The sequence below is a fragment of the Borostomias antarcticus genome, assembly GCF_949987555.1.
Source record: "Borostomias antarcticus genome assembly, chromosome: 20".
Lineage (NCBI taxonomy): Eukaryota > Metazoa > Chordata > Actinopteri > Stomiiformes > Stomiidae > Borostomias > Borostomias antarcticus.
Genome location: NC_140253.1, coordinates 227,501 through 237,500, shown reverse-complemented (window position 1 = coordinate 237,500; position 10,000 = coordinate 227,501). Strand labels below are relative to the sequence as shown.

The 10,000-nt window shown below is 54.9% G+C and overlaps 1 protein-coding gene across 2 annotated transcripts in view; it reads left to right on the top strand.

Moving 5' to 3' along the window:
* The window catches only part of wdr17 (WD repeat domain 17), a gene marked incomplete at both ends in the record, with an annotated part of 34,465 nt that overhangs the window by 11,370 nt on the left and 13,095 nt on the right, over positions 1-10,000 (top strand). For both annotated transcript variants that reach the window (XM_084454338.1, XM_084454337.1), the window contains 10 exons: positions 3,436-3,600; positions 4,065-4,267; positions 4,935-5,084; positions 5,167-5,297; positions 6,995-7,120; positions 7,373-7,528; positions 7,617-7,681; positions 7,868-8,000; positions 8,078-8,169; positions 8,317-8,416. In XM_084454338.1, coding sequence (XP_084310464.1) covers positions 3,436-3,600; positions 4,065-4,267; positions 4,935-5,084; positions 5,167-5,297; positions 6,995-7,120; positions 7,373-7,528; positions 7,617-7,681; positions 7,868-8,000; positions 8,078-8,169; positions 8,317-8,416 — 1,321 coding nt within the window. The remainder of the gene's footprint in view (positions 1-3,435; positions 3,601-4,064; positions 4,268-4,934; positions 5,085-5,166; positions 5,298-6,994; positions 7,121-7,372; positions 7,529-7,616; positions 7,682-7,867; positions 8,001-8,077; positions 8,170-8,316; positions 8,417-10,000) is intronic.

Below are 10,000 nucleotides of genomic sequence, written 5' to 3'. Positions count from 1 at the left end.
CCACCTCCCTCTACTCCAACCCCCCACCTCCCTCTACTCCTACCCCCACCTCCCTCTACTCCAACCCCCACCTCCCTCTACTCCTACCCCCCACCTCCCTCTACTCCAACCCCCCACCTCCCTCTACTCCAACCCCCCACCTCCCTCTACTCCAACCCCCCACCTCCCTCTACTCCAGACCCCCACCTCCCTCTACTCCAACCCCCCACCTCCCTCTACTCCAACCCCCCACCTCCCTCTACTCCAACCCCCCACCTCCCTCTACTCCAACCCCCCACCTCCCTCTACTCCAACCCCCCACCTCCCTCTACTCCAACCCCGCACCTCCCTCTACTCCAACCCCCCACCTCCCTCTACTCCAACCCCCCACCTCCCTCTACTCCAACCCCCCACCTCCCTCTACTCCAACCCCCCACCTCCCTCTACTCCAACCCCCCACCTCCCTCTACTCCAGACCCCCACCTCCCTCTACTCCAACCCCCCACCTCCCTCTACTCCAACCCCCCACCTCCCTCTACTCCAACCCCCCACCTCCCTCTACTCCAACCCCCCACCTCCCTCTACTCCAACCCCCCACCTCCCTCTACTCCAACCCCCACCTCCCTCTACTCCAACCCCCCACCTCCCTCTACTCCAACCCCCCACCTCCCTCTACTCCAGACCCCCACCTCCCTCTACTCCAACCCCCCACCTCCCTCTACTCCAGACCCCCACCTCCCTCTACTCCAACCCCCCACCTCCCTCTACTCCAACCCCCCACCTCCCTCTACTCCAACCCCCCACCTCCCTCTACTCCAGACCCCCACCTCCCTCTACTCCAACCCCCCACCTCCCTCTACTCCAACCCCCCACCTCCCTCTACTCCAACCCCCACCTCCCTCTACTCCAACCCCCCACCTCCCTCTACTCCAACCCCCCACCTCCCTCTACTCCAGACCCCCACCTCCCTCTACTCCAACCCCCCACCTCCCTCTACTCCAACCCCCCACCTCCCTCTACTCCAACCCCCCACCTCCCTCTACTCCAACCCCCCACCTCCCTCTACTCCAACCCCCACCTCCCTCTACTCCAACCCCCCACCTCCCTGTACTCCAACCCCCCACCTCCCTCTACAACCCCCACCTCCCTCTACTCCAACCCCCCACCTCCCTCTACTCCAACCCCCCACCTCCCTCTACTCCAACCCCCCACCTCCCTCTACTCCAACCCCCCACCTCCCTCTACTCCAACCCCCCACCTCCCTCTACTCCAGACCCCCACCTCCCTCTACTCCAACCCCCCACCTCCCTCTACTCCAACCCCCCACCTCCCTCTACTCCAACCCCCACCTCCCTCTACTCCAACCCCCCACCTCCCTCTACTCCAACCCCCCACCTCCCTCTACTCCAACCCCCACCTCCCTCTACTCCAACCCCCCACCTCCCTCTACTCCAACCCCCCACCTCCCTCTACTCCAACCCCCCACCTCCCTCTACTCCAACCCCCCACCTCCCTCTACTCCAACCCCCCACCTCCCTCTACTCCAGACCCCCACCTCCCTCTACTCCAACCCCCACCTCCCTCTACTCCAACCCCCCACCTCCCTCTACTCCAACCCCCCACCTCCCTCTACTCCAACCCCCCACCTCCCTCTACTCCAACCCCCCACCTCCCTCTACTCCAACCCCCCACCTCCCTCTACTCCAACCCCCACCTCCCTCTACTCCAACCCCCCACCTCCCTCTACTCCAGACCCCCCACCTCCCTCTACTCCAACCCCCCACCTCCCTCTACTCCAGACCCCCCACCTCCCTCTACTCCAACCCCCCACCTCCCTCTACTCCAACCCCCCACCTCCCTCTACTCCAGACCCCCACCTCCCTCTACTCCAACCCCCCACCTCCCTCTACTCCAGACCCCCACCTCCCTCTACTCCAACCCCCACCTCCCTCTACTCCAACCCCCCACCTCCCTCTACTCCAACCCCCCACCTCCCTCTACTCCAACCCCCCACCTCCCTCTACTCCAGACCCCCACCTCCCTCTACTCCAGACCCCCACCTCCCTCTACTCCAACCCCCCACCTCCCTCTACTCCAACCCCCCACCTCCCTCTACTCCAACCCCCACCTCCCTCTACTCCAACCCCCCACCTCCCTCTACTCCAACCCCCCACCTCCCTCTACTCCAACCCCCACCTCCCTCTACTCCAACCCCCCACCTCCCTCTACTCCAACCCCCACCTCCCTCTACTCCAACCCCGCACCTCCCTCTACTCCAACCCCCCACCTCCCTCTACTCCAGACCCCCACCTCCCTCTACTCCAACCCCCCACCTCCCTCTACTCCAACCCCCCACCTCCCTCTACTCCAACCCCCCACCTCCCTCTACTCCAGACCCCACCTCCCTCTACTCCAACCCCCACCTCCCTCTACTCCAGACCCCCACCTCCCTCTACTCCAACCCCCCACCTCCCTCTACTCCAACCCCCCACCTCCCTCTACTCCAACCCCCCACCTCCCTCTACTCCAACCCCCCACCTCCCTCTACTCCAACCCCCCACCTCCCTCTACTCCAACCCCCACCTCCCTCTACTCCAACCCCCCACCTCCCTCTACTCCAGCCCCCACCTCCCTCTACTCTAACCCCCACCTCCCTCTACTCCAACCCCCCACCTCCCTCTACTCCAACCCCCCACCTCCCTCTACTCCAACCCCCCACCACCCTCTACTCCAGACCCCACCTCCCTCTACTCCAACCCCCCACCTCCCTCTACTCCAACCCCCCACCTCCCTCTACTCCAACCCCCCACCTCCCTCTACTCCAGACCCCACCTCCCTCTACTCCAACCCCCCACCTCCCTCTACTCCAACCCCCCACCACCCTCTACTCCAGACCCCCACCTCCCTCTACTCCAACCCCCACCTCCCTCTACTCCAACCCCCACCTCCCTCTACTCCAGACCCCCATCTCACTTAACCCTAACCCCCAGCTCCTCCAGCCCCCCACCTCCCTCTACTCTAGCCCCCCACCTCCCTCTACCTCAGACCCCCACCTCACCTACCCCAGACCTCCCACCCCATCTTATCTACCCCAGATCCCCCATCTCCATCTTTGCTAGACTCTCATCTCCTCCTCTCCTCCTGCTGACTCCTCCTGTGTCTGACTCCTCCTCTGACTCTTCCTCTAACCCGCCACCAGCTCCAGACTCCTCCTCTCACTCCTCCTTTAACTCCTCCTCTGTCTGTCTGACTCTTCCTTTACCTCCTCCTCTGTCTGTCTGTCTGTCTGTCTGTCTGTCTGTCTGTCTGTCTGTCTGTCTGTCTGTCTCCTCCTCTAGCCCAGCTCCAGACTCCTCCTCTGACTTATTCTGTCTCCTCCTCTATCTGTCTGTCTCCTACTCTAAATCCTCCTCCACTGTCTGACTCCTCCTCTATGTTTGTGACTCCCCCCCTCAGGGACATGATAGCGACGGGCTGTGAGGATAAGAGTGTGCGGGTGTACTACCTGGCCACCAGCTCTGACCAGCCCCTCAAGGTGTTCACAGGTCACCTGGCCAAGGTCTTCCATGTCCGCTGGTCTCCTCTACGTGAGGGCATCCTCTGCAGTGGCTCTGACGATGGGTACGCTTGGTTTAGATTCTATCTACAGGTGGAGTTAGCTCTGCTCTGACCATGGGTACGCTTGGTTTAGATACTATCTAGAGGTGGAGTTAGCTCTGACCATGGGTACGCTTGGTTTACATACTATCTAGAGGTGGAGTTAGCTCTGACCATGGGTACGCTTGGTTAAGTTTCTATCTAGAGGTGGAGTTAGCTCTGACCATGGGTACGCTTGGTTTATATTCTATCTAGAGGTGGAGTTAGCTCTGACCATGGGTACGCTTGGTCTATATTCTATCTAGAGGTGGAGTTAGCTCTCACCATGGGTACCCTTGGTTTATATACTATCTAGAGGTGGAGTTAGTGGTCTCCTCTACAGGAAGGCATCCTCTGCAGTGGCTTTGATGAGGTGATGATGATGTCGATGATGAGGTGATGATGATGATGATGGTGATGATGATGGTGATGGTGATGGTGATCCCCAGGACGGTGCGTATCTGGGACTACACGCAGGACGCCTGTATCAACATTCTGAGCGGCCACACGGCGCCGGTCCGCGGCCTGATGTGGAACACGGAGGTTCCGTACCTGCTGACCTCAGGGTCCTGGGACTACACCATCCGGGTCTGGGACACGCGGGACGGAACCTGCCTCGACACCGTCTTCGACCACGGAGCTGACGTCTACGGTAACCAGAACCCTAGCTCTGACCCCTAACCCCTCAGGACTGACGTTTACGGTAACCAGAACCCTAGCTCTGACCCCATCAGAGCAGGCCTTTCACCATGGCTAGTGCAGTTATGGATAGTATATATGGAGTTTCAAAAATAGAAAAGTTTTGCCGCACACAATGGATCAAAAAATAAGGTTTAATTAAACAACATGTTTCGCCTTACGGCTTCATCAATGAGCGTTGAAGCGATGACGCTATGCATAGTCGAGATGAAAAACTGTCTTGCAGAATTTTTTTAAAAACTTTTTTTACTTCTATAAAGCAACTTTGGGTACCGAGAAAAGCGCAATACAAACATTACAAAATGGTACAAATATTAGAAAATGGAACTATAGGGTAAATAATAGTATTGTTTAGCATTGTTTTTTTCGAATAAAACATTTATATGATTATATTTTACATTTGGATGTTTTATATATATTAACACAAAAGTCTAAAAACCTGTTTTCACTTTGTCATTATCCCCTATTTTGTGTAGAATTTTGAGAAAGATGAACTCAATCTATTGTAGAATAAGTCTGCAACGTAATAAAACGTGAAGAAGGTGAAAGGGGTGTGCAGACTTTCTGGCTTGATTGTATCTAGAATATTCCAGTAACACTCCAGAGCGTTGTCCCTCCAGGCCTGACGTGCCATCCCAGCAGGCCGTTCACCATGGCGTCCTGCTCCAGAGACTCCACGGTCCGGCTCTGGTCGCTCACACCGCTCATCGCCCCGCTGCTCATCAACATCCTCACACACCGCCCCTGGGAAGACATCATCGGAAACACCGGTGCGTTAGCAGCTGACGGGCTGTGTGTGTGTGTGTGTGTGTGTGTGTGTTTAACTGACCAGCGCATGTGTCCTGTGGGCAGATCGAGCGATGGTGCCGGGGGCCCCGCCCCTCCTGTGTGGTAAAGTGTCCAGGGACATCAAGCAGGAGCTGGACAAGCTGACCAGCGACGTCCGCGCCAAGAAGCTGCGCTGCTTCTCTGAGTGCTTCTCGGTGAGACGCCCAGGTCTGTCTTAGCAGGCAGCCCCGCTGTGTAGACTGCAGGGTGAGACGCCCAGGTCTGTCTGAGCAGGCAGCCCCGCTGTGTAGACTGCAGGGTGAGACGCCCAGGTCTGTCTTAGCAGGCAGCCCCGCTGTGTAGACTGCAGGGTGAGACGCCCAGGTCTGTCTGAGCAGGCAGCCCCGCTGTGTAGACTGCAGGGTGAGACACCCAGGTCTGTCTTAGCAGGCAGCCCCGCTGTGTAGACTGCAGGGTGAGACGCCCAGGTCTGTCTGAGCAGGCAGCCCCGCTGTGTAGACTGCAGGGTGAGACGCCCAGGTCTGTCTGAGCAGGCAGCCCCACTGTGTAGACTGCAGGGTGAGACGCCCAGGTCTGTCTTAGCAGGCAGCCCCGCTGTGTAGACTGCAGGGTGAGACGCCCAGGTCTGTCTTAGCAGGCAGCCCCGCTGTGTAGACTGCAGGGTGAGACGCCCAGGTCTGTCTGAGCAGGCAGCCCCGCTGTGTAGACTGCAGGGTGAGACGCCCAGGTCTGTCTGAGCAGGCAGCCCCGCTGTGTAGACTGCAGGGTGAGACGCCCAGGTCTGTCTGAGCAGGCAGCCCCGCTGTGTAGACTGCAGGGAGGTGACGTGTGCAATGTTTCCTCTAGGTTTTCTTTTCACTACTAGTGTTGTCGCAGGGCAGGAATGTTTTTGTTGTTGTTGTTTTTTTCCGTGGGGCCGGCATGTCATGGATACATGGTGTCAACAGTGTTGTCGTGGACGCTGGCAGTAAGGCGTTTCTTAGTATCGGTGGATTTCTCTACACTAAGCTGAAATGAAACGAGTGCACATAACGTAGGTCAACAATTACAATTTATTTACAACACATAAAAACATATTACTAGAAAAAACTACATTTACTGCAAAAATGTGTGTAAATGCTGGACAGCTGAAAAGAAATCACAAAAGCATAGCTGAAAATGCATAGCCTAAATGGGCAAAATGTGAACTAAATTTGAATGCAACACCATTTAGTCCACAACACATAGCCTAAGTAATGTTAGCCAGGCCTACATAGCAACATAATAACATCAGACGATATATACTAAATTGTGGTTACATTACTTATGTAGCTAGCTACAGCAACATAATATATTTTCATTTCATCATTTATGACTCCCAGTCAAAAAATGTCTGCTAGCCACGATGCTAATTTTCGCTATGTTAAACTCTATTTAGAGGGGCTGGAGGTTCCGTTGGGGGGTGGGGGTGGGTAGGCCCCCCTCCAAGGCAGGGTATACCAGGGTATCAAACAACCAAGGCTCTGAACCGTGAGTCTGTCCCTGTAACACTGGGACCACAGTAGGTTCTGAACCAGGAGTCTGTCCTGTAACACTGGGACCACAGTAGGTTCTGAACCAGGAGTCTGTCCCTGTAACACTGGGACCACAGTAGGTTCTGAACCAGGAGACTGTCCCTGTAACACTGGGACCACAGTAGGTTCTGAACCAGGAGACTGTCCTGTAATACTGGGACCACAGTAGGTTCTGAACCAGGAGTCTGTCCTGTAACACTGGGACCACAGTAGGTTCTGAACCAGGAGTCTGTCCTGTAACACTGGGACCACAGTAGGTTCTGAACCAGGAGTCTGTCCTGTAACACTGGGACCACAGTAGGTTGTGAACCAGGAGTCTGTCCCTGTTCCTCCCCAAGCCTCCAGGGGGCAGTCACAACCTGTGGGACCTGGTAGCGGTGATCAACGGCCAGGACGACAGCCTGCTCCCGCAGAGCTACGGCAAGGCCATCATGCACATGAAACACCTGGTCCGCTTCAAGACGGTGAGTACTGTCTCCCTCCAATCAGTGACTCTCTGCTCTGCCTCTCCTCCAATCCCTGACTCTCTGCTCTGCCTCTCCTCCAATCCCTGACTCTCTGCTCTGCCTCTCCTCCAATCCCTGACTCTCTGCTCTGCCTCTCCTCCAATCCCTGACTCTCTGCTCTGCCTCTCCTCCAATCCCTGACTCTCTGCTCTGCCTCTCCTCCAATCCCTGACTCTTGGCTCTGATCCTTTCCACCCACTTCTGGCTCAGTCCGAGGCCCAGGAGTTGACCATAGTGAAGATGTCTAAGTTTGGCGGCGGGATCGGAGCTCCCAGTAAGGAGGAGCGTCTGCGCCAGGCGGCGGACATCCACCTGCGTCTGGGCCAGATCCAGAGATACTGTGAGCTCATGGTGGAGCTGGGAGAGGTGCGGCCTGGAGACACACAGGGAACTCTGCATTTGTATCAATGACAAAAAATACATCTGTGTGATGAGTGTACCTCCTCCTCCTCAGTGGGACAAGGCTTTATCTGTGGCTCCTGGTGTTTCCATGAAGTACTGGAAGAAACTCATGCAGAGGTACCCTGCGGGACCCTCTAGAACCTATTCTTCTATGTTCTAGAACCTATATTCTTCTATGTTCTAGAACCTATATTCTTCTATGTTCTAGAACCTTTTTTGAGGTTGTTTGGGTTGAATCCCATTCTGCTGTAGACCAGCCTTTAGGTCAGCGGTCTAACGCGGTCCTGTCTCTCTCTGCCGTAGGAGGGCTGATCAGCTGATGGCAGAGAAGAATGATGATGTCATCCCCTACTGCATCGCCACGGGCGACGTGAGGAAGCTGGTGGCCTTCTTCACCTCCAGAGGCCAGCTGAACGAGGCTCTGCTGGTTGCCCAGGTAACACATACTCTGTTGTTGTTGTTGTTGCTGATTATGTTGTTGTTGCCCTTATTGACGTTAATGTTGTTTACCAGGGAGCGTGTGAGGGCAACATACACGTCCCTCTGACCTCCTCTATCAACCACACCGTTACCACGGAGACTGGCGAGCTGGACGCCTATCACGGGTACGTTGGTTATGCTTCCCCCCTTCTCCAGGGCAGCTGTTCTGGGTGGGGCAGAGCAAACCATCAAATAAGTTGGGTGGGTGTATTTGATTTGGATCTGTGTTTACAGGCAGGGTTGGGGTGTGTTTGATTTGTGTGTGTGTGCAGGCTGCTCCAGCGGGTGTGTAAGGAGCTGGCAGAGTGGTACTTCCAAGATGGTCAGGCCGTGCTAGCGGCCTGCTGTCACCTGGCCGTCGACAACATTGAGGTCGGCACAGATAAACACGTGTGTGTGTGTGTGTGTGGGGTGTGTGTGTGTGTGTGTGTGTGTGCGTGTGTGTGTGTGTGTGTGTGTGCGTGTGTGTGGTGTGTGTGTGTGTGTGTGTGTGTGTGTGTGTGTGCGTGTGTGTGTGTGTGTGCGTGTGTGTGTGCGTGTGTGCAGGATGTGTGAGCGTATGTTACAGTCCCGTCTCCAAGGGCGGGCATTTGGGGGCCAGGCCCGCCCACTGAATCAGCTGGACCCGCCCTGAACGAAACGCGAAATATGTACTAAACCTCTGTGATGACGGAATGACCCCGGGCTATTCTGCATCTGATTGGCTTACCCTGATATACTTTAACCAATCGAACTCATGCCTAAAACCTGACCAATCTCAACCAAGGAAGGCACCATATTAGCCAATCCCAGGCAGAGTAGGGCAGGTCATTCATTCCGTGCCGCGCGGCCATTTTTGGTGATGTTAACGACATACTAGTGCAAAAACTTGCATAAATGGGATGAATTATTAATGGATGTCAGAAGATTCAGAAGTAGTGGCGATTTCTCCTATAAGCCAGGGTAAGCCTGGCTTACCCATACAAGACTGTTGTGTCTTAAATGCGTCTTGTATTCTGCCATATCGCTTCATTTTCATCCGTGTTTAGCGTTTTGGTAGTGCTCCGTCGCCCCCTACAGTCCTCATGAAAATACAGTCCACGTTACGGTTATGGAGAGGAGAGTTGGCTGGTTAAGTGACTCGTCAAATAAGGCTGAAGATGCTAGTTTCATAAGCTGCAATTCTTTTGGTGAAAACTTGTTTATTTGTTTGCACAACAGGGATGCCCTTTTGCATGCACTTTGAATCACTTATGATGGACTTGATACGTTTCGTGTTATTTTTATTTTAAAAGGTTTTACAAAAATGTTTTTGCATATTCTCCATATAACAGCAATCAACTTATTTTGACAGTTTTGATGAATTCAGAGTAGTGAGGAGACATTCCAAAGATATGGTAATGGTAAGGTAGGTAGGTAGGTAGGTAGGTAGATAGGTAGGTAGGTAGGTAGGTAGGTAGGTAGGTAGGTAGGTAGGTAGGTAGGTAGGTAGGTAGGTAGGTAGGTAGGTAGGTAGGTAGGTAGGTAGGTAGGTAGGTAGGTAGGTAGGTAGGTAGGTAGGTAGGTAGGTAGGTAGGTAGGTAGGTAGGTAGGTAGGTAGGTAGGTAGGTAGGTAGGTAGGTAGGTAGGTAGGTAGGTAGGTAGGTAGGTAGGTAGGTAGGTAGGTAGGTAGGTAGGTAGGTAGGTAGGTAGGTAGGTAGGTAGGTAGGTAGGTAGGTAGGTAGGTAGGTAGGTAGGTAGGTAGGTAGGTAGGTAGGTAGGTAGGTAGGTAGGTAGGTAGGTAGGTAGGTAGGTAGGTAGGTAGGTAGGTAGGTAGGTAGGTAGGTAGGTAGGTAGGTAGGTAGGTAGGTAGGTAGGTAGGTAGGTAGGTAGGTAGGTAGGTAGGTAGGTAGGTAGGTAGGTAGGTAGGTAGGTAGGTAGGTAGGTAGGTAGGTAGGTAGGTAGGTAGGTAGGTAGGTAGGTAGGTAGGTAGGTAGG